This window comes from Strix uralensis, chromosome 26, assembly GCF_047716275.1.
Source record: "Strix uralensis isolate ZFMK-TIS-50842 chromosome 26, bStrUra1, whole genome shotgun sequence".
Classification (NCBI taxonomy): domain Eukaryota; kingdom Metazoa; phylum Chordata; class Aves; order Strigiformes; family Strigidae; genus Strix; species Strix uralensis.
The window spans coordinates 1,699,289-1,723,306 of NC_133997.1; the positions used below are offsets into that span (position 1 = coordinate 1,699,289).

A 24,018-nucleotide genomic window follows, 5' to 3' on the forward strand; every position below is an offset into this window, starting at 1 on the left:
ATACAGACAAGTATTAGTCAGATTTGTTTCTTGATTATGGAAACACAATATAACAGCAGCCAAGAAAATACAGCAGCACAAGACACAGGTCCCCAGAGATGATCCTCTTCCTTGATTATAGGATTAGAGAGTTTCACAGTTTACATTAAGGAGCTACATGGCCAAATATTTACTAAGAGCAATTAATAGGACCAGGGAGTCTAGCCAGGTATACTTAAAGCAACTAAGTGCTTTCAGATGTTCTTTTATATTAAGTTTTTTTTACAAACCTGCTCTCACCATGAGAGATAGGATAACTGTACAGAAATAGGAGACAGAAGCAGAAATTCATGAAATCTGTTCACTGCATCTAAGAGAGCACTGTTTGTGTAAGAGTCAGATATAAGTCAGTCCATTCAGACATTAAAATCTGTTACTACATTATCTTTTGATCATTTCATCTGCATTTCAAGAGGTGATTGTGTTTCTTGAAAACAATCTTTTCATTTCCTCATGCTGTAACACCCTACTGTTTTCCTTTGGAGAGCTCTTACCGTCTTACAACCTTGTTGTCGTTGAGGATACTGAATCCATTGTTTGTTCTAAATAAAGTTTGCTCAGTGCCTGAAAAATGTAGAGATAAACAAATCAGCTCTATGATCCATCTGGCTGATGTATCATCGTGAAGGCAGACTCCTGCTCTTCTATAACACAGTGTTAAAAGAAAAGGTCACTGGATCAACAGCTTTGGGGAAAGAACATCATTAAAAGAGGGGAAAAACGCCAAGAATGATACTTGAAGTAGAAGCAGCTTTGATGCTGAAGACCGCTCTAATTCATGCCTGGTGCTGTAAAGAACACTTGACTTCATGTTAAAGGCTCTTTAGGAAGGCCGAAACATGAGACTGGCTTTGCAAATCAATATGCTTTAACACAGAATTACAAATATCTCTAAACAAATGAAACAGCTCTTAAGAGACCCAAATCCATAAGAAGTTTTAACAGCTCAGCTACAACATCAGTCTGGATGTAAAAAATATATGTAAATATCTACTGGCCATCAATTTTGAAATATCAAACATTGCTGATTTCACATTTTAAATATAGGAATAGTTTTTCTTGTTCCTTTAAAAACTACTCCGCTTGTATTCATCTACTTGGATTACAACTCCCATGATCAACCACCTTTGCATCAAATACTTACAATCTTTCACGGCTCCTGTCAAAAGTCTGATCCCTCCTGTATAGTAGAGGATATTCTGGTCAGGCCTATCAAGTTTCTGCAGCAGTTCTTTTATGGACAGAGCCGCAAGCTTTCCAGACTGAACTTCCTTCATTGCTCTCTCTTCGTCTTTCATTCTTTTTTCCTCCAAGTTTACCTCCTTCATGCAATCTTGGAAATCAAAAGAAAAACATGACAGTTAAATGTTTTGATATGGTCAAGTTTCAAGTAAAAAAATGAAGTTGACTCCATGACAATGACAGCACTACCTTCTACACAGAGATGACTCACAGCTCTGGTGAGTGAAACAGAGCTTAAAGAAGAAACAATCAGAAACAAAAGCTGCATGAAGAGACTCCATCAAAAGTTCTGAAGAGCAGAACAGTGGTTTCGATTAAGTTCCACCCTGACCAGAAAACAAGGGACGACAGTGTAAAAATTTCTATTTCTTACCTTCAAATAGGCTTTCTTTTTGGGGATCAATTTGTAAGATCTTCTCATAACACTGCTTGGACTTAACAGAGAAAAGAAACAGGCTCTTAATTTAAGATAAAAATGGGAAGGTGATAGAAATAATATCCTAGTCACAATCATCCTGTTTGAGCTCAACAGGTCTTGGGCCACAGTATTTAAGTGTGAAAAATGAAATTTTCAGAGACACACAAGTCAAAACTTTCATAATTAAAAGTGTAAGTTGAACATTTTGAATATTAGTCCCTACATCTGCCTGCTATTTCAAATTAGAAGGAAAATTTCAAATACAAACCTAGGAACATACTAGCAGGAACAAAAAAGCAAAGTTCCAGTGAGAAAACAGAAAATGAGGTATCCCATTAAAACTGCAGGAACTGTAACTATCAGCAGGGATCAGACATGTGCATCCTGTATCTTTATCTTCTCTTTGTGCATTTTGTGCATCGTGAGCAAATGCTCAGAATTAACCTGATCACCAAGCTTGCAGCAAGGAAGAACCTTCTTCAGAGATCAAGCTGCCAAGAACCCCTCGAGGTGGAATTTGATGTAGGCTTGTATTGCCCACGCTCTACAGTTATTTCTAGGGAAGTAGTTTCTGACAGGATCAGAAATACTTTTGAGCTTGCCTGCTCTCCTTTTCAGGCTCTTTATTATTTCTGAAGATGAAGGGTCAGGGTTGCACTAAAATATCTTTATCTCAAGCTTATGTATTTGTTAATAGGATGTTCCATTATTTTAACAGTATATATGCTTCCATTAGGTTTTCACACATGAATTAAATCTTTTGCTTGACATTCATTTCACTAGGATCTTGGAAAAAAATGGTATCACTCACTAGCATCTTTCATCTTACAGTTCACTTAATTTGAAATATGTAGAGATTTTTCTCATCCACAGGTGACGTGCAATCATTTCTTAGTTATATGCAACAACAGTTTAATAACGCCCACTGCACAGAGCAATTTAGGATAAAAAAGTGAAATACGTTTTACTTAATTGTCTCTTTGGGGGAAATGTAGTCAATGCTAGTAGACTGCAATCACGAGAGTCTGCAGTGCCTGACAAGGACGCTCCTTCATTCTGATCCTTATCCGAGCTGAAATGTGGCACTTCCAGCACTACCACCTCCCTGAGCACATATTGCTAATATCGGTCTTGAAGCCCTTCTCCTGAAGTGCCAAACATGGGATTCTCTGAGCATATACACAATCCTTGCAGACTCCCCAAACACTCACCCAGTCTAGACTCAAGCATCACAGCACCAGAGTAAAGCTTGCTGTCTTGGTGTCTGACAGCCAAGAGGTGACAAATTCCCACCAGATAAACCATGTATGCTCAACAGAAAATGTCTTTATTCTTTTGAGGTTGATTAGACTGCAAATTGACACACAGAAGTGTCCTCCTACATTTTGTGTGTACCAAAGTAAAGGATACAGGCTATTTTACTAAGATGTGGAAAGGAGACTTGATTTTAGTATTATTAGTCTTTGCAAAGCACAGAAAATTTCTCTCAAGTGTAAAGGCTCAACATATTTTCATGTTTTCATATTTTCCAGTTCTTAAGATCACAAATGTCTCTCACTCACAATATCACGTCAAAAGCTGAACAAAACATGGTCCCGGCGCCACAAGATTTACTCAACTTACCTCACCGTAGTGCTTAAGTGCCAGGTGAGCTTTCCCCATTAGAAAATAGGCTTTAATACATTTTTCATTGCACTGCGTTAAAAAAGAAATCATTAATTATGTCTTTAGAAATTTTAACCTTTTAATATTTCTTCCAGCCTTGCGATTAATAGTTACAACTGCCCAAAGTAACTGTAAGCACAGAAGAGGGTAGTCATACCATCTACTAGAGGCACCTAAAGCTTGAATGCTAAATTGTTACCTCCAGGTACCAACTTTCCTTCCCTATGCAAGGAACATTGGCTTTGGGGCTGGTTAAAGGTGGAAAGCAGCTGGTGCTAATACCCTTCCCAGAAAACTGCACTTCAGGCAATACAAGCAGATTCTCATGCAATTAGGTAATGTTAAGGCCTGCAGCAAGTCTATAATCGCAGAACTTCTATAACAACAGAATTTCCATATGCCTTTTGATTAGTTATGCCAGAAATGAAATAAGCACTAATTTTCATTAGCTGTGCACAAAAAAAAAAGAGAAAGCATCTAGCTCAACACTAATAGATCAGGTGATCTTTTCCAGTTCAATTATGTGTCAAAAATATTGATTTCTTGTAATAAGGCTGCCAACATTATTAATAATCTGTTAATTGTGTTGTAGTCATGGGCATCACTGATGTGTTACTGAATTTGGATTTCAGCTCTTTGACATTTTATATAATCTTTATCTTTCCCACCAGATCTGATCTTTGTGAGCTTAAGAAGTCCCTTTTCCCTTTTTAGAAGCATGGGCAAGATATTTTGTGCCAATGTGTGCAATTAATAGCTTATTATCACTTAAACTTTTAAATTAAAAGCTCTTAAGAGCTAGAAAAGCTTCTGCACACAGGCAACACTGAAGTATTAACTGCTTTATACTGTTCAAGTTAGCTCAGGATGCAGAAATCTGTGCAACTCTACCACATTCTTTCATTTCCATTAGCAAGTTGTCTCTATATCATGTTACACTCAAATCCGCCTTCCAGGAGCACCTGACCTGATCATAAAAGACAGAATCCTGAAGTTACCTTTAATGCCCACTCACAGTCACCAATGGCTTTTTCATACTCATGCATCTTCAGGTAGGCCTGAAATAAAACCAGTACAGTCCAGGCAGAATAATTAGAATACGTCAAACAACTTCCACCAACCATTGGACAAACATTAGCTAGTTATAAAAAATAAAATTAGACTGCTGATTGGCCTAGCCATTGATTTTGCAAGATAATTACCAGTTGTTTCTTAACTTGTCTTCCATCTCCTTGGAGATTGTAATTTAGAATAAATTTACTAAAAATTCAATACATACATATGGATTATAACAAGGCAAGTAGAGAATGCAAAGCAAATGGCAAAGCAAATGTTAACATTCTACAGTTACAGAAGTGGCCCCTAAAAAAAAAATAATAAAATCAGTGCATTTAAATAAAACTGTGAACTAGAATGATTTTTTTCCCCTTATTCTGGAGGAGCAGGGGTTCACCTGTGCCATATTCGAGAGGGAGGAGACATGAACACTCCCTCAGGAAGGACTAGTCACAGCAGAACTAGAGCTTCCGAGGGATTCAGACACATTGATCGAAGGAAGAATGTACACCTCTAATGATCTTCTTCTGCAACTCTTTCATTCAGTTTGTAAAAAGATTAAAACCTTCAGTCTGCACTGTCTTGCTGTTAGCTTCTAGCCACAGTAAAAATTTATTGTTGATAATATGGCAGCAAAGCAGAACTCATTAATTCCTGGTAGTGGAGGGTGGCCAGGAAAAATTGTTTGCTCCCTTTTTTAAGCCTCTGTAATGCCAAATACATTCACTTTTACGAAATTCACTTAGATAACAGAACAATCTTTTTGGGTTCTATCCTGGCAAAGTAACACTAAAAGCAGTATAGTGGTAGCTCATTTCCACATGCTGACCTGCGCTCTGTTTGTGTAAAGTTCCTGCTTATCTTTCAGTTTTTCCAGACCTTCAGTGTATCTCTGAATAGCTATGTCATAGTCTCCTTTCCTGAAGGCATCATTTCCCTTCTCTTTCAGAGCTGCAAAACAACAGATATGTATTCAAAATAATACACGTAGGTTTTATTTCCCCAAATGGTGACTGAGGAAACAGAGGCCATATTCTCCTCTTGTAACAATCATCAAAATTCCAGTCCAGCTCCACCGCAGCTGCCTTAATTAACCATTTGCAAGGGACTTCTGAGCTATTCAGTGCACAAGATCCCCATTCCTCTTTCAGAGAGAAAACTGAGCGGTTGTCTTTGCCCAGCCCAGCTCTGAAATACTCAAACTCCCTCCCTCCATCCGAAACCCTTATCATAAAGAGGATAGTACAGAGAAGACATAACCCTGTTACATCCAGCTAATCGATGCTCTGGACAAGATCGTTGGTCTCAGATAACCAAAGCACTGTTTCAGTGTGCATAAGAATGGCAGTAGCAGCGTAGTTCAATAGCCTCTTAAATCAGTCTAGTTCCTGCTAAGCAGTTTCTGAAGGTATTAGCTAGAAAAGCCTTTAGCAATTACCATTTGCTAAGTGTTCATTTCTCTTCCTTCGTTTAGCTCTTTCTTTCGCATCCTTTTCCAAAATTGCCAGAAAGTCATCTTTGAGCCAGGAGAGTTGGTGGTATTTTAGTTTAAAAAAAAAAAAAAAAAGCAAGCTTCATTAAAATTAACCTACAAATGAGAAAAAAGTAATTCCTAAGGTTTTTCTGAGTCATTTCTCTACATTAGAGGGGACATTTATGTTAAGGGGACATTTCAGTAATTAAGCTGGAACATGAATGACAAGCTAGTACACACAAAGACCGTGCTACCGCTCAGGACTGCATACTTGCCTCGAAGTGTCTCATCTCTAGAGATAAACTTGTTTCCTTTTAAATTCAGAATACTAACTTTGTAGTTGAGAGGCCAGAATATGATAACAAGCTACACCAACAAACCTATGAACAAATACAGCCATCCTGGTAAGATCCTTGAGTGTGTTCCTAGATTTGACTGAATTTTGATTCAAGTCACTAGAAAAGTTAGCTTTGACTTTGGCAGGAGTGGAATTAGGTCTTGTGTGAAGTAACAGCAATCCTTACTCCAGCTCTGCTAAAAGGGATTGAAGAGATGCTAAATACTAGAGGGAGCACTGTCCTACCTGCATTCACTGCCTCTGCATTTGCCATGTCCTAAAAAAAGAGAAACACAGCACGTGCATGTACACATACAGACATTTTAGTAAAACCCAGCAAAGGAACACTTGGTTAAGTTGTTCAAAGCTACAGGGAGTCTGAAATATCCAGATTGATGCACACGGGGAATATCAAATTGATACTTAAACAAAGGAGGGTGAGGACTTAGTAATTTTTGACATTATTGGAAAGCTTCCATTTGTATCTTTAATGAGGCAAGTCATCAAAATTCAAACCCTACTGCAGGAATCAAAGCCTAATGAAATTAATGACAGGGCTCTGCATCTTCAACTAGTTTTGCTCAAGTTCCTGAAGAACAGGTAAAAGGTACAACGTATGGCACCTCAGTGCTTGCACCCAACTTGGATAAATCCAACAGAAGTATTCTGTGTTATTAGCAATCTTAAGACAAAGACAACATGACATCAAGTCCCTCCCAGTAAGATAACTAGTGGAAAAAATAAAGTCACATTGAGAATGCACTTGTAAGTATTGTTCAAATTTTTTTTCTCCTGGGCAAGGAATGTGAAGTAGTGTTATTTAAAAGACCTAAACTGCATACAGTTTTAACTTCAAAGAGAAAACCCCCCTTACAGAAGCTTGCGTGTTGATGACCGTTCTGTTCACTATAGTCTTTGTTTCTTCCTCCTTGCTAGTTTCTTGATCGTGGAGCCTTTTCTCTGTTTCAGCAATGATTTTTTCCTTTACAGCTGGGTCTGGGGAGTTCAAGCCTTGCACTAAATTGGCTAAAAAGGGGATGAAAAAAATCCCTCATATATACACACACACACACACACACACACACACACACAACTCCAGTGATCCTGAAGGGACCAGGAGTTCAGTTGTGCCTCTGACAACATACACTTTTGAAGGCACTGGTGACCAGGATGGCCTTTATAAATGGAAACATTTACAAACACAACTTCATCTCACGTCCAAAAGCTACCTACAGCTTCTACGTTAAAAAAGTTCCTAGGTTTAGAAAGCAACTCTTGGCACCTGCAAAGCCTCACGGCACCCGAGCTCCTAAGGGAGGCTTCACAATAAAACAAACTCGGAACGCGAAAGGGGGGCGGAAATTTTCCTCTTTCCCATTCCTTTTATGCCTTCCTTTTACCCACTCCCCTTTTCTTTCAGCCCCTATCTGAAGAAAACGGCCATGTCCGACCTCCTCCGGCTCCCGCCGCCTCCCCGCGGACAGCGCCCCCCCCACACCCGGCCCGGGGCTCCGCCTCTGATCCGTCCCGGCCCTGCGGCACGGCCGGCCCGCAGCACGCTTACTGATCTCGTCCACACGGCGGAGGAACCGCTGGAAATCCTGCTCTTGCTCCTCGCCGGCCATCACGGCCATGGCGGGGGGGCCCAGACCGGCCGGCTGGGCGGGAAGATGCGCAGCGACGCCGCCGTTGCCGTGGGGACCACGCCCCGCCCACCGCGCTCTGACGCAGCGTCAGCGGGAGGTGCGCGCGGGGGCGTGGCCACGCAAGCGACGGGGCGGGGCCGCGCCGGCCGCCATTTCGCGGCCAGCCCGCAGGTGCTGGGCGGCGCGGTTGGAGCTCGCGGCCTCCTCAGCGCGGCCGGTCCCAGCTCCGGTTCCCGCGGCACAGCCGGCTGCTGGTTTCCTCCCCGCCTGTGTCTGGGCTTCCTCACGCATAACCTAGGGCATCGTGAGGGGCAGGAACAGCCACGGCCGCCGATGGAAGCTGAGCCCGCCCGCGGCCCCCGCTGGTCCGGCCGTGCCCGCCGAGCCTCCCTCGCCTCGCAGGGTGCGGCGAGGGGTCCCTCTCCTGGCCCGGCGCAGCGATGCTGTGCGAGATCCCGCTCGCGTGGTCCCTCGCTTTGCAGCCCGGAGAAGGTTGGTCCCCGCCAAGGCGTGGTGGCCCCAGCGAGGAGCGGGGCTGGGCAGCAGGGCCTGCTGGGACGTGCAGGGCCGGGCTTACCCACAGACCCCGCTCGCCCTCATGCAGCAGCTTGGGCTATGTAAGTGCCGGTGTTGAAATTAAGCACCTGAATGTGTCATGTAGCGTCACGCTTTACTGACTGAGCACGGGTAATAGGCAAATGCTCAGCACGAGGTAAAGGCAGACCTGCAGAAAGTGTGTTCCTACCTCCTTCTGCAGATTTCTTGGGAATGCTCTCGTAGAGCTATGCTACTATGGGGAAAAAAGCATGCTTTTATATTTGCAATGTATTTGAGAGCATTAAGCAGGTGACTTCTTCCCCTTGCTCCTAGATGAAATCGCTTTGATGGCAAGTAGTGCTTTTATTTGTACTGCAGCAGGATGGCTGGCCTGACAGGGGCTACAGAGGGCCCCTTTATCAAAGGCCTTCCAGGTGAGCCATGCCGAGATATCTACAGCACAGCAGAGAGGCTCCTAGTCCAGAGCAGGTAGAGAGCCACTATCTTCATCCTGGCCTTCCTCGCTTACTTTCTGGCTTGAAATCTTGGAGAAATGTTTCACCGATCGCTGAGCTGAATATGCTCCTGTTCCCTCTGCTAAACAGGCCAGCCTTTGCCTTGCAGTCTCAATGTATGCAAACCAGAAGTGAGGTCTCCTGCTGCCGCTCCCTCCTGTGTGTTGTTTTATCAAAACACACATCTGGGTTTGATTTGGCAGAGTGAGGAGGCAAGCTGCCCTGCTGGCAGCTAACAGCAGGGAGCATATCAGCAGAGGCACAGGCATGTCATTTCTCCAAGGAGCATTTAAGATCCTTTTTGCCTGATGACTTTAATGCCCGAAGTCATCTTTGGTTCATACACAGGGGACTGGAATGGGATAGCATAAGCAAAAAATCACTGAAATGGACTTCTTCAGTTAATAGAAAGATAAGCTGAAGCAAAGTTTAGCAGACATGCCAACTGGGAGACGGATCCTGAAGAAACATGAGCACTCATCCACAACCAAGACCCTCTACCACCCATTGCTCTCAATTTTATACCAGATTTGGATTTTTTTTTTTAAGATACTCTTTAAAGAGTGGGGCTTTCTCAGTTTTTGAGTGGGAAGGAGAAAGACTGGAGTTGGCTGAGGGTTAAACCCTTATTCAAAACAGGTAGTTCTTCCCTCCCAGTTAATGGGATCAGAGGGTCTCAGCAGCGTCTAAGAAATGGCCACTCGACAGCGACGATTTCTGTATCCTCTGTGCCATCAGACAAGGAAGAGTGCTCCTGGGAGGGTGCTCACGCCAGTAGTTTGCAGGGTCTGGGGGGTTTTGGTGCCCAGGACTCCCTCGAGCCAGCACAGCCCTTCCCCGGGTGGGACATGCAGCCTGTCACCAGTGAGACAGCCAGCGGGTGGCACCATCCTCCAGCACAAAAAGCAGCTGGCCAGCTGGGAGCAAAGCTGTGGTTTCAGGCCTTTTCCTGCTTTGCTGCCTGTGTCCCCAAATCAGCCTCTGTGCTCCTGCCAGCCAGGCTTGTGCACTGCATGGGCTGCCAGATCCGAGCTACCCACCCAGGTGTGCTGTGGATGCGTGATCTGTCCGGGTGGATGAAGCCACGGGAAAGGAAACACAGGGCATGGCTGATCTCCAGCAGCACATGCAATGGCGCAGAGACATGTCTCTCAGTTTTGTAAGGCTCTGAGGGCCAGCTGCCCTTGTAACAGACTCCTACCCCTCCTTTACACCATGTATCCCTGCTGGGATGTGTCAGGCTTGTGGCTCAGCGCAGTCTCTGCATCCAGCTTCCCCTCACACTAGCACTTCACACAAAGCATGTCCCCATCAGGACATGCACACACGCATCCATGGCTCTAATAGCCAGATGGGTCCTTGTCACCACTCTCAGGAGACGCTCTAGGGCCCTGTCTCCAGAGACAGAAGATTGGAGGTGGCAGTTAATGGAAGCTGTCAGCCACCAAAGGAACTCAGAGCATCACTGAGTCCCTGCTGCACTGCCAGGGTATTTTAATTCCAGACACATTTTAACCCAGCCATCTCAGGAGAGAAACAGAGAGAGAGGTGACCTGGCAAGTCTCCTGAAAGTGGCAACGTTGCCTAAGGTGTGGGATACCAAGAAGGGCAGGCCACTGTGGTGTCTGCTGGGCGTGAAATTAGAAATCTCACTGTGAATTTACAAACCGCAGCTACGTTCATCTGCCTACTCTTCAATGTCCCACCACGCTACCCAGGAAGAGAAGTGCTCGCCTGGGCTGTGTGTGACAACAAGGCGCTGAGCAGCCTGACTCCGCAGGCAGCAAGGATCTCCTGTCCTTTCCAGCCCCTTTGCTGCAGGAACTGCCAGAAGATCGCTTTCCCCTTCCCTCATGCACCAAAACAAAAGAGCTCCCTTCTCTCACTGCAAGTCAGCTCCGCTCTTGCTCATGTAAACCTCCATCCCAAAGCTGGATTTTTTTTTTCCCTCCAATGAAGCTGTTTCAATTTCAGTGTCCCTGGTGCCCAATTAAAAAATACCCACGAGGCAACACCTATGTCACTAGGGTGTTCAGCAGTCTAGCTTTTATTTGTTATCCAAGAAAATCTGGGGAATAAAGCCACACTTAAAGTCTAAGAGAATAAAAACTGGTGTAAGTGAACAACACACAGTACAAAGAGCTCGGCTTGTCGGTTCATTAAAAGACTGATTTGGAGTTGCAGATTTGCAGCCAGCAGAGGTAGGGCAGTCTGTCTTGCTTAGCTTGCCTCTCTCTTTTGTCCCATGGGTGCTGCATGAAAGCAGCAGCATCCAGCCCTATGCACTGGTGGAGGGAGACTGACTCGGTTCCTGCCTCTCCCACAATGGCCCCGTGAGAGGCTGATGGAGACGAGGGAAGGACAGTCAGAAAGGTTCTCCGACGGCTATGAATCTGCACAGATCAACTCCCTCCAGATGGGTGGAAAACTGAGCAAGCGCTATTGCTGCAGTCCCTCCCCTCACATCAGGAGGACTGGCTGCTGCAGCTCCTGTGCACTCACGCTGCCAGCTTTGCACTCTCCTTTCTTGGCTCTGGGATACCCCACTGGCCCAAGGGCCTGGAGAGCAAAGCCTTTCAGCTTAAAGATGCAGCACGTCTGTAGGCAGATCCTGCCTTTACTCCCAGTCCCCTGCATCAAAATGGTCTTCACTTTTGTTCCTCCCATTCAGCTTCTCCTTCTCTCTCCATACAAGCAGTTGCATTTCGTTCTGCCATCAGAGCCATTGTTTTCTTCTCCTGTTCATTAGGCTCTGCAGGAGGGCAACAGATGAAAGGGGCATCATTTGCTAGCACTGCATGGAAAGCCACTGCTCTCTCCCAGTGCTGGTCACACGCTCCTATAAAGTAGCCGGCAGACACTGTGCTGTGCTGTGCTGTGGTGCTGTAGGGCCTCTGGTGTGTGAGGAGCTCCCAGCAAACTGAGGTGAACATGAGCTGCACCAGCGAGCCAAAGAAACGCGAAGAGAAGCCTGCAGGACCTGAGCCTCTGTGGGCAGGATGAAGCTAATAATGCAGCTGTGGAAAATAAGAGTTCGAATTCGTTTAGCAGCCAGGCAGAGATTTCATTCTAGCAAATGAAATGAAATTCTCAACTCCGCTCCACTGCAGGATCTGCTAGTCCCTTGCAGAGAGCGTGGCTGTGGGGCACAGTCCCTGCGGGGAGCTCTGGGAGGCTGGGCTAGGTGCAGCATTTCCCTGCCAGTTTTCAACAAGCAGTAGAGAGCTTGATTGGCAAATGTGTGGCGGGGAGAGCCACCTTTACTGAAATGGTGTTCAGGACTCTAAATATTTTGATACAGTTCAGTACAGAAGCACTTAAAATGATGCCCTGAAAGCACGTGCATGTATATTCATATATTTATAGCTGAGGACAAGGCAGCTAACTAGAATGTCTAGAAGAGATGAGAGAAAGAAGAAACTTTGCAGCAGATCTCTGGCCACCTCCCTTAAGCTTTCCCCCCCCAGTCCTGACACACTTTTCAGCCCAGCCTGCAGTAAAAGGAGATACACTCAGCCAAGCTGACACTGACAGTTGGGTGCCATGGCCTCAACAGAGGGAGAGACAAGTTAAAATTACCAACACAGGCAGGTCTGAAGATTGATGAATGGCTGAAGAAATACAAAGATCTAGTAAAGAATTTTTCAGTTCTGTTTGCCATTGAACACAACCCCGACTCCAGAGAGAGAAAACTCATCACTCTTCACACATGGGCATGTGCTCTGCAGCAACAGTAAATCAGGCCAAGTGCTCCAGGCCCATCTATTAATCTCGGAGAGAAGAGGAAAGACTACCTGAGCTGCTCACGGTTTATTAAGATGCTACAGCAGGAAACAAGCCAAACAGCAGGGAGCAGAGTCCGTCCACCAGGCATTAAGCAGAGGTGACGTTGGGGTAATTCAGGAAGCAGCTGCTAAAGCCAGGAACACAGAAAAAGACAACCTCAGAGGCTTCCCTTGAAGCAGCAGAAGTGACTTTTAGCAATTAAGGTTTCTTGACTTGAGAGGAGTTGAAATTTTTTTGCTCAGATGGTTAGGCAGTGAGAAGAAAGCTCTTTTTCAGCTAAATGGAAACTTTTGCGTGAAAATAAAGTCTACTTTGCCTGAATTTGTGGCGATAAGAAAAAGTAAACAGAAAACTCCCTGCAACCCCAGAGTAGAAAAATTAAAATTTGGCATTTTGGCAGTTTTTAGCTAAAATTTTAGAAAAAAAGAGAAAGAAAAAAGACACAAAAAAGAAATACACTATTTCAAGAGCATCTCCTGATTTTCCAACTCTCCTGCAGAAGGAAGCTGTAGGATACAATTGCCCGTGCGCATGCACGGGGTCAGGTACTGCCATTGCACCACATCTGCCTACTCTCTGTTGTTCACGATGGGTTCTTGTAAAAAACGCGGTATTGCAAGCATGCTGTACAGCCCAGCAGAAATTGGTACCTGAATACAGAACCATTTTGCCCTCTGGATGCCACTGGCTGGGATGAGAAACTCTTATCAAGAACAAAGCAGGCTGGGAAAACTCCTCAAACTGTGTAAAAGAAAGAGTCAGGAGAGGGAAGTCAGGAATTCCGATGAAATAAAAATGACAGCTATAAAGGAGCTAAGAGCATGAATCCGGAACATGAATTCAAAAGGAATTCTGCAGTGACAGACACCTGATGAAAGAAGCCCCCAAGAAGGTGGGATTGTTTCCCGTGCATTTTTCCTGTCCCTTTTCCTTGGGACTCCTCTTCTAAAGCAGCAGTCCCAAGGACATACGGGGCCGATCACAGCAGCTTTGCTGAAATACTGTCTTACTGCAAACCCCAGTGTAAACAGCAGTCAAGAACAGAGGGAAGTCACTGGAGAGGAAGCAGAAAGGAGAAGTGTATTCTCTTGGGATAACTTTAGCTCAGTACATTTACCACTTCTTTTTCCATGAACAATTCTGGCACCCAAGTATTGCTGCGTATTAGAGCTCTCATTTCTCCTTCCGTGTCCTGGGAGATCAATGGTTAAGACAGAATTAAATTTCGTTAGATTCATACCACGTTAATCGAGTTCAGGCACCCAATTCAGGATGGGTTAAGGACACCTTTTAAAGCCAACACTTGTGTGCACACAAAACTTTCATAGCCAGTGAAGGGAGGAGCGCTTTCCCATGAGAAAATGCAGCTGTCCCTGATTCACAGTAGACATGAAACTGTGTTTGTGAGTTAGTTAACTCAAGGAAATTACCTACAGTGGGACAGAGAAACAAACTTTAAAAATACATGGTGGAACCACGTGCTTTCTGCACATCCAAAGTTTGCTAAGTAGCCCACTGCTGCTGTTGAGAGATGTGCCAGCCTGACCCACGCAGCACGACTGCTTCACTAACCGCTACGCTTGTCTACAGCCCAGAGCCTCAGACAGATGCTTAACTCATGGCGCAATGGGACTGCTCACTCCATGTTAAGCTCATGTGCAAATACAGCCCTGGGAATCCATGTCTGTACACAGGACCTAGCAGAGCATCTAAAGAAGGGCAGACTGTAGGCGTGAGCTTTTTTTGTAACTTTTATTTGAACACAGTATTCTGACAGAATGCAAAGTCAAAATCCTCAGTTAGTATCAGTATTTACACCAGTGAGAATGGGAATAAAGGTGGAATCGATGTTTCACTTGGTAAAAAGATTTTTTGTTTTTTTGTTTTTTTAACAAGATAGAAGGTCCCCAAAAGTAGGGAATGCTGGGTAAGGATGTCAATGGAGGGTCTGAGAACAACTATCAAAACAGCCTAGTGTGAAAATCTGGGGTTTGAAGGCTCCATAGAAAAGTGTGAAAATAAAACTCCACTCTAAAAGCCGAACAACTGGATGCACTATTATCTTACCATCTTTACGTATGGTGCAGCATGAAATGTAATCACTCCACAACTAGAAGCTGATCAGTCTGCATTGCCATATAGATATATATGTATGGCATGGATACATATATAAACATATACAGCGTAAACGGCATCAGGTTGGTCCCTCTTCAACGGTTTAAATAAAAGCAATGAAGCCTAAGCTATCTTGGAAATGGGGTACTTCTAAATTAAAACAAATTATTCTTCATTAAGGGCGAGTATAAAACCACTCTCCAGAGTTAATCTACAAGTATTGGGAGGTGTCACGAGGGCATTAAAAAGGAGTTGGATGGACACTCCCAGTGTTCAGGCAATCACAGGGTTCACTTCTGCCTTGGAACGGTGCTCAGTCCATCGACCTCGACACAAACCCACTGCAGTCAACAAGGGGACTTTCTAATGATGCCGCTGGGTGTTGGATCAGGCTTTGAGCTGGTCACCTTTTCTGACAGAAATGCCAATCCAGGTGATAGCTGCCATGATTTTCACCCGACAGGTGTGGACCAGTGTCACTGGACCCATTTCTGGTCATTAGCATGGTGCAGCACTTGTTTCCTACCAGCTGCTCAGCTCTCAGTGGGTTACAGCTTCGGAGGTGTAACATACAGATGACAAAAGCAGTTAAAAACTTCGCAGAAACGAGGAACAAATTGTTGTGGTCACCCACGGGAAGGGAGGTACACACTGCCTACCCACTAGTCCTCTGCTGCCCCAAGGACTCTCCTCAACCATAGACAGATCATAGTGGCTTTTTGTGCTGCATTTTATGGATTGATTTCTTAGGAGAAAAATCCTAGGGGCCATGGGCCAAACTTCCCCACAGTCGTACAGACACTGCTGGGATGGGTCATGCAAGGGCTGAGAGTTTGACACGAGGCTTTGAAGCGAGGACCCATCCTGCCCCGATACCCTGCTCAGGATGGGTATTGCCTGAGTGTCTATGCCTGCATATCCAGTCATCCTCCATTTTTATCCCAGGAGCTAAGGAAAAAATGCAAAAACCCCCACACTTAGCAAATGACAAGACCATTAATTTTCACAGTTTGAAATTATGTGACGCTACTGTAAAAGACTGCAGACTTAGAAGAATACACTGATAAAAGTGGCTCAATTTACCTGAGCCGAACTGCAGTCTACCCACCCTCCATCATCCTTCTGTTCATCACCTTAGCGCAACGGAATGGATGCCATAGTCAGCTCGGTTTGATTCTTCATTTAAAGGCTTCTGTTCCTTGTAAGAGTTGTTCTCTTTTTTTTTTTTTTTTCCTGAATAATTTTTTTCAAATCTGAACTATCGCTACACCTTCCACATCCAAACTATGTTGAAGCTTTTATTTCAATACTATGACAAAAACACGTTTCACACTAAAATAGTCACGCACCCACAGTGCACAAGCTTGCAGATCTAAAGTAGAATAAAAAAGAAAACAAAAGAAAAAAAAAGAGAAAAAAACAAAACCCCAACAGAAGGAACATCTCTATACAATGGGCTGGTCTTCCCCTATATACCTCTGCCTTCCTTCTGCTCAAGCTTCCTTTCTTTTCACCCCAAAATCTCAGTGTTACTCCATGACTCCCGATGATAAATGCCATCGATAAGCTCCCTGCTCCATAGTGATAATCCACGTGCTACATCAGCCCCTTTTCCAACTGTTAAAAGACACGATGCCAAGACAAGTGAAATCACTGGGAGTCTTGGCATTGATTTCCAAGCACTTGCTCTTGATTTCATGGTTTTGATTCTGCAGAGCGTAGATGGATGACTCAATACACATGTGATAGAACAGAACAGTTCAGTTGGAAGGGACCTACAACGATCAACTAGTCCAACTGCTGACAGAGCTGGCTTTGCAGGAGGGGTCTTGCTGCCAAGCACCCTTGTGCACCCTTGTGCAAAAAGTCTTTGCTTTTAAATCAGCTTTCTAGGGTCAAAGGAAACGGTATTTACTGACACACTAAGGAGGAATTGATGTAGTCAAACATCTAAGATGAGACCAGACCAGCCCTAACTGTACAATCTCCCTTCTGCTTCTCAAAGCTCCGGGAGGGCTGAAGGAAAGGGGAGAATGTCCTAAAAAAGCAGAGGTGATATTTCTCTTATGCAGTCAGGCCCAGGTCCAGCAAGGGACTTAAACTCTTAGTAAATTTAAGTATAGAAGGACTCTCACCAGCAATCTTCTCATTCCAAGTTAAGCGTATGTTTGTGTGGATTGCTGGGTAAAGACCCTGATTGGTGACAAGTGGTTTGAATACCCCCCCCTCCCCCCCAAAAAAACCCAAACCAAAACCCAGCATTACTTTTCTTCTTACTCCAGTAAGAAATAATAATAATAATAATAATAACAATAATAATAACAACAATAATTAAGAAAAGATAAAGGGGAAACAACTACTGTAAACATCCATGTTTTAAAATGTCTCCCTTTGCAAAGCAAGCATGCTGCTAACCTAGTATCTATAGACTGTATTTACTTAAAAAAAAAAAAAAGGCAGCTATTTTACACATACATTTAAACACAACAAAAGTTAAAAAAAATATTTGTCAATTGTAAACACTGGAAAGAACAAAAGTTGGCAAAAATTAACATAAAATTTAAAGAAATGTAGAGTCTGAATACTGCAAATTGAAATATATCCCCGACGCTGCAATTTTGGCATTCTTCCTAAAAAAAGGTAATAATAAAACCCAAATAAATGTCTAACGTGGAGAACAGAATTCAGTCACAAAGAGCTTGAGACACTTTGCATACTGAACAAATACAAGGTGAACAGAAATTATAACTTATTTATGAGGCTTTACATATTTCAAACTCGACTGAAAAGTATAAAAATAAATTGTGGACTTTGTTCATTAAGTACCAGCTGTACCAAGTAGTACAGTGGTTATATCTGCTATACTAATGAAGGAAAGAACAGGGTCTTTTTTTTTTTTTGTCTTTTTTTTTTTTTTTTGTGTGTGTCTAGGACTAGTTGATTTTGAGCTTCCTAACCACACTGCAAATGGTATTTGCTATTTTGCTTATTTGAATATACACAGGGTCAGCTAAGCCCTGATTTGGTTATGGGTTTAACCCTGTTTTTAAAATGTATTACTTTTTAAAAGCAAGTGCACAACAAATAGAACCTTTCTAGAAATCTTAAAAAAAAAAAAAAAGAGAAGAAAAGAAAAAGAGAGATTCCCCCCCTCCCCCCATTTATGCATTTTCTGTTTTGTTTGTTTTTTTAAAAAAAGGCAACAGACACTAGAGGAATGAGATGTGTTTTGTGTTTTAAATGCTTGGGTGAAGTTGTTCTGTCATTTGCTTTCATCTGTCGCTGATCATGCTTTGCTCTCATTTTCATTTGTTTGTGTGGCTTCATTGGGGACCGTCTTGACTTCTGCCGGAGGTGTCTTAGTTTCCGTTGCTTGCACTTCAGATTTGTCTTCTACTGGGATTTTCCTGAAGAAGAATCAGCAAAATGGCACAGTTTAGAGGCAGAGAAATACTGTCTGGTGCTGAATTAGTGATAAGGAAAGAATATGTTTCTGGAAACAAGCAAATCTGTTGCCTCGCTAGAGCAGAATGAGCATTTCCAGATGCAGAAATAAGTAAAACCAAACTCCCCCCCTGCCCCAGCTTCAGTCAGCTCTAGTGAAATGGCTTTTGATTTTCCTCCTGCCCTCAGTTAACACACTAGTAGGATGAAGTCTCAGGCTGCAGCAGAAGCACAAGGCGTGTTGTGGTATGCGAAAAGGAGCAAAAGGGAAAACTCACAGTTGCAAAGGAATATGATTTTACCATCCCTCATTTATGTCACCCAAATGTCCTATTAAAACAGACTGCCACTTTAGCAGAAAATCTTTTTCCCTACAGGAAGTCAGTCCCAGAATTCCCCAGTATGTTGCAGGAAAGGAAACACAGAAGTGGATTTTGTCAAACACATTTTCAGAAGCGTAAGAGAGGTCGACATCCTCACAGGCTAAAGCTCGGGTTCATCAGGCTGTCTTTTGGCACTTCGCTGAAGAGTCAGAGAAGCCTGCTTGTCCAATGCCCTCTTCATAGTCATGAAAAGTGCCAGGGCATATCTGGTGGCCTCCCTGAAGAAGTGCCCATTCCCCAAAGTTAGTCTGAGATGACTGCAATCTTAATTCACCCTGATGAGCTGGTGAGATGAATCTCAGCCCATGGTTAAAACACTGGTTTGCACCAAGGGAAGCAGATGAGCAGCACAGGCAGAAGGAGGTGGCTGGCTCAGCAGAAAGAACACAGCTCTGCATTCCACCATACCAAGAATTCATTTATGTGACACAGACCAAGTTGCATCAGTTCAGTTGAAATGTTTCCTTACTGTGGGCAAACCATTTCCTACCTCCTTTCAGCTCCGTACCAGATCACAATTCTCTGTTCTGTTTGTCTCTCTGTAGCACCCAGCACCCAGGGCAGTGGCTTTGGGTGCAGTGAACTGAAGTGAACATGGATTTCTCGGCTCAGGAGCGGCTCAGCTGCGCTCATCAAGACTGCCTGGCTCCCTCCAACCCTAGAGCATCTGCTGTGCCACCCAGGCTTTCCAGGAAGGGCCGGATGCCTCCACAGGGCAGTGCAGTGGCAGAAACGTCTCCTGACTTAGGGGAGGGCAGGAGCACAGCAGAGAGGTAGGGAGACCAGAGCTGTAAGATGTAAAGGAACCTGAATACTACAGTAAAACAGCATGGGTTTTCACTCAGATCTGGAAAAGAGCCTCGTTCTTGGTCCTACAGTGTCTGGCTGCTCTTCTGTGAGCGCTAATACACATTGCAACCACAGTGTCAAAGCCGATGATCAAGGCCAATGCTTTATTTTGGAATAAATACAAAGCTTCCAGAATGAGGTAATTTTCCTGGAGATGTGAGGATGGAAAAAGTTCTAACCAAAGCTGTGACTTAGGGTATGTCTCCAGCGTGGTTGCTATAGTATAGATTTATATGACCAAGCTGTAAACCTCGCTCTAGAACAGCTAGTTATGTTCTTGGCAGCAATCTAGCTGACAGTGCAGAGCCCAGTGTCCTCAATAAACTTTCCTTCGCAAAGGCTAAAGATGCAGCCTGAACTTTTGCTTTTGGGAGCTGCTCCCACAACAAATTTGAGCTGCCTTTTCAGGACTCTTTCTCATGATAAAACACAGACAGGGAAGACGAGATACTCCTCCTATTTCATCTTGCCTCCATCAACACATGGTGTCCAAATAGGAAGCCAAAAGGAACAGGGACCTTAGGTACTTGTCCCCTCAAGGGTGGCTTATCCATTTTCTGCCAGCATTTTCCAGGCTTCTGTGCTCATGGCTCTGTCAGCAACTGCCATCCAAACCGACACAGCAAGAGTGTTCTTGTCCAACATCTGAACAACAGCTGGGGACTCTCCCCCCAGTTACCTAGATGAGGACTTCGTGTTGTTTGCACTCTCCAGTTACAGTGTCTCCTGCCAAACAAGGTGCACACTCATCTCAGCTGAGGAAAGTGGCTCCTGTCCAGGTGGCGTAAGGCTCTAAAGGACCCTAGGGTTGTCCTGCCTAAGGGCATGCTGGTGCCCTCTGAATAAATCAGCTGCGTAAAGAGGAGATCCGGTACGGTGGGTGGAGACTCATCTCTAATACACCATGACAACACACTGCCAAGTTATCCTGACGCAACTGTGCTGTGACTGCTCCCCCTCTCTCAGACAGCTTCACATTGTCTTATCCTTTTGCCAGTTTAGGGACAAATCCAGAGGTACCATGCTTTTACAGTTGCACACGGCAGTAGTTTCTGCCCCGCCTTAAACTGAAATAAGTTCTGAAGGGCTCCACTGATCTGTTGGGCAATTGAATTTGGGTGGCTACGCTCACTGAACTGCAGGAACTCAGCGCCTCCTTTGCCCCAAACTGAACTGCTTCTGATTTCTCTCATGAAAGAATAACCTATGATAGACAAAGCTGCATAAAAGTCTACAGAATAACACATTTATGACAAAGTCCTGGGTTTGTCTTTTCTCTGCTTCCCTGGCACAGCCTACTCCTGCTTTCCTCCTGGACCTTTAAAGCCAAGCCCTCTTTAGTTGGTTCACAGGTGAGTTAGTTTGCTAGGGAAACAATGAGATTAGTTAAGAGAACACACAACAAGAACACAGCACAAGCACCAGTGCACAAGAGACATAGCACACAACCAACAGAAGATTAAAGACAGCCATACTCGGTCTTTGCAGGTGCAGCAGGTACAGAGCTGTCTGCGGTGGAAGAAGCAAGCTCACGAGCTTGCCCGCTAGCCACACTGGCAGGAGTAGAAGTGCCAAGAGCTGCAAAAACATCCTTTGCAAGATCAATGTCTGGTGTCTTGAAGGTCCCTTCGTCCATTTTAAAGTCCTCATTCTGGGAGGGGTTTGTGATGCTGCCTGAAGCAGCCTCGCTCTTCAGATTGCTTGGGTTCTTGGTTGTCTCTGTTGGGCTCTTCACTGTACTGGGCTGCCCAGCTTCCTTTTCTGGGCTCTTGGTGCTTGAGACCTCCTGCTTGGGCTCTGATGGAGCTGGAGGGCTAGTGAGGTTTGCAGGGCTTGGGGCAGCTGGCTTGTTACCAGCTGCTACTTTGGAGGTCTCGGCCACGTTAGCAACAGCGCTGGGGCTGAGCACTGCACCTTGGTTGGACAGGACACTTGAAGACAAATTATTAGTAGCTGGAGTAGAGCTTGGGGTATCGCTGAGATCAACCAGGGGGGCCACTTTGGGGGTGGAGGAGGGTGGTGGTGGTGAAGAGACTGAGGTGGCTGCCCCTTTGGCTGGAGTAGCCTGGCCAGGCGACATGGAGTTTGAGTCAGGAATGGCCGTGGCTGGCAGGGCAATACTGGAGGTCAGCGTAGTGGTCTCGCTGGTGGGGCTGTTCTGAGCAGTGGCAAAGGTTTCAGTGATAGTGTCAGAGTTAGTGGTGCCCGTAGTTACAGAAGGCAGCATGTCCTCAACAGTAGCTGCGGTATCGGCAGGGTGCCTGTGAAGAGGACAGGAGTAGAAGAGAAATAGAGACAATGAAGCCCGTAAATGACAGCAGGGAAAGGGGAACAGAGCGTAAGAGTGAGAAGGCAAGTGGGTGGCGCAGCAGCAGCATGGCATGTGGTTACAACACACACAGAACATGAAGAGATACTAGGAGGAGCAGAAACCCTTCAGAGGTCAAATGTGCAAAGGGTGGCAAGGGCTGGCTAGGATGACTGAAGAATAACTAGGAGGAGAAAGAGAGCAAAGAGGACGTGACCTTCAGGAATGGCTTTTCAGGCAGATTTGGCCAAGTGTAACCCCATCAACTTGCAGAGACTCTTGTCTTTTAGCCTAACTTTCCTCTCGGCCTCTTCCAAGCCCTCACAAGGAAGCTTTCTACCAGTTCCCTGAGCTTGCAGCCCTGTGCCATCTGTCACCACGCAACAAGGTCCCAGTGTGGGACCCCCGAATCCAGTCCCTCAATCTTGGCCCTGTCCTTTTGCCGGCAGGTCTAAGGCCTTCATCAAACCACACAGAATATAATTAGTTTTCTCACACACACGTATAATGCATATATATATATGTACATACACATACATACATGCAGCTTTGAGGTGAAGTTTTCTGCCCTTTTGATCAGCTTCCAGCCTGTTGTGTTAGCTGGAATAAGGTTTGCTTTAGGACAATGTCTGACAGTGCAACAACGCTTTAGCAGCCATGATGCAGCACTGGTTGCCTTAACAACTACGCGGATGCGAGGCTGGAAAAACAAGTGGTTTATTCCATGAGAGCCCGTGTGCCTGAGAACACCACCCCAGACTTATTAACAGAGCAAAAACCTTCACAGAGGAGGATAATTGAGTTAAAACTCTGGTAAGACTAGCCGAGAAAATCAAGACAATATAAATCCCAGCTATTCCTCACTGCTGCGCATCTGCATTTCAGTGCTGCGCGTGGACTTTTTCCTCTCGCCCTCCAGAGACTTCCAGCAGAGCCATTTTACCAGTGGGCCCCACTGCTAACCTAACCAAAGGAGGTGAGCAGTATGTGGGTGGAAGAGCCTCACCACTGTGATGACTCTGCTGAAGGAAAAGGAACCCAGCTTCTGCCATCAATCCCAACAAACCTGACCCAAATGTTAACCAGCATTTCAGCACCTTCCTGAAGTGAATTTCTCCCATTGCTACTCCAGAAGCTATGGAGAAGTACTCAGAGAGTACTCACTGGAGCTGCAGCAGCCTAGGGAAGAGCTTAATGTAGATAGTGGGCAATACTTAAACCTTGCCAATCCCAGCTAACATGGACTCACAGACTCAGGCCCCAAACAAGTTCTCTGATATAAACTAAGCTCGTAGGTAGCTCTCAGTAATCAGACTTGCCATGCCTCCCACAGCATCCAGAGTGTAGCTACTCTGCTGCTATCAGTAGAGAGGACTGCTTTCACCATGGGGCCTTCAAGCACTCGCACAGCATTGCTAGGGCAGAGCTCAAGCAGGAGTCGGGGCTGGCTGGGGGCTGCTTTTGCTCTGGATCCTTTGCAGTGAACCTGGACAGGTGCCTGATCGACACACTGGACAGGACTGGCAGAGACAGGTCTTTCAAGAAACATTGCTTTACTCCCCCTTCCCTTCCTGTGCTGGAAATAGGAATCACTGAATCTTGAGGAAGAAAGGAGGCAATTCCTCACTGGTATGTCACAAGTGGAATGTGGAGATTTTACCTTTCTTCCTCTCTTCCTGCCCTAAGTCATGGGCATGAGAGATCAGGGATTAAGGCAACTGAGGGCAATGTACTGACCCTGTACTAAGATTGACTAATGCCAACATACTCTGGCTCCGTCAGCGGGGTGGTCTCATTGGGCTCTGTGTGTTTTCCCCCATCGTGGTTGGGGGTCCGCTCCTCTTCAGTCCGCACCTCCACAATAGGCTCCTTGGACTCATCTTTCCTGTAACAAAGGAATTGCATGGAGATTGGTTGCCATTCGTATTAGGTATCCTTCTGCCAAGACACGCTGCAAATGTTGATAGTGAATGACAGAAACAGACTGGCCTAAACAGCAGATTACTTGTTTTTGTCAGTTCCCCTTCTGGTTATTACCTACAGCACAGAAGACCACCGTGATGTCCAGTATTTGGGGCAGCCATTTAATGGCTACTAACAGGAATAGGACAAAACCAGAAAAACAGCTAAAGAAACCGCTTCCTGGAAACAGAAAGCAGAACCAGCGTGGCCCCAGATCTTTTCAGTACCCTCCCATCAGAGAT

The 24,018-nt window shown here is 44.9% G+C and overlaps 2 protein-coding genes across 9 annotated transcripts in view; both read right to left on the minus strand.

Annotated features, from left to right (window-relative positions):
* TTC12 (tetratricopeptide repeat domain 12) overlaps positions 1-7,936 on the minus strand; it is a 19,504-nt gene extending 11,568 nt beyond the window's left edge. For 3 of the 5 annotated variants that reach the window (XM_074894878.1, XM_074894879.1, XM_074894877.1), the window contains exons 1-10: positions 7,796-7,936; positions 7,106-7,257; positions 6,478-6,508; positions 5,859-5,936; positions 5,250-5,371; positions 4,363-4,422; positions 3,323-3,394; positions 1,655-1,715; positions 1,184-1,372; positions 534-603 (exon numbers count right to left, since the gene is read on the minus strand). In XM_074894878.1, the coding sequence (XP_074750979.1) occupies positions 534-603; positions 1,184-1,372; positions 1,655-1,715; positions 3,323-3,394; positions 4,363-4,422; positions 5,250-5,371; positions 5,859-5,936; positions 6,478-6,508; positions 7,106-7,257; positions 7,796-7,865 (905 nt within the window). In that variant the 5' untranslated portion in view covers positions 7,866-7,936. The remainder of the gene's footprint in view (positions 1-533; positions 604-1,183; positions 1,373-1,654; positions 1,716-3,322; positions 3,395-4,362; positions 4,423-5,249; positions 5,372-5,858; positions 5,937-6,477; positions 6,509-7,105; positions 7,258-7,795) is intronic. The other 2 variants (XM_074894880.1, XM_074894881.1) reach the window with 2 other exon arrangements.
* Positions 7,937-16,038: 8,102 nt separating this feature from the next.
* Positions 16,039-24,018, minus strand: part of NCAM1 (neural cell adhesion molecule 1) — a 143,232-nt gene continuing 135,252 nt past the window's right edge. For 2 of the 4 annotated variants that reach the window (XM_074851227.1, XM_074851226.1), the window contains 3 exons: positions 23,583-23,699; positions 20,982-21,767; positions 16,039-18,237 (listed from right to left, as the gene is read on the minus strand). In XM_074851227.1, coding sequence (XP_074707328.1) covers positions 18,117-18,237; positions 20,982-21,767; positions 23,583-23,699 — 1,024 coding nt within the window. In that variant the 3' untranslated portion in view covers positions 16,039-18,116. The remainder of the gene's footprint in view (positions 18,238-20,981; positions 21,768-23,582; positions 23,700-24,018) is intronic. The other 2 variants (XM_074851231.1, XM_074851228.1) reach the window with 1 other exon arrangement.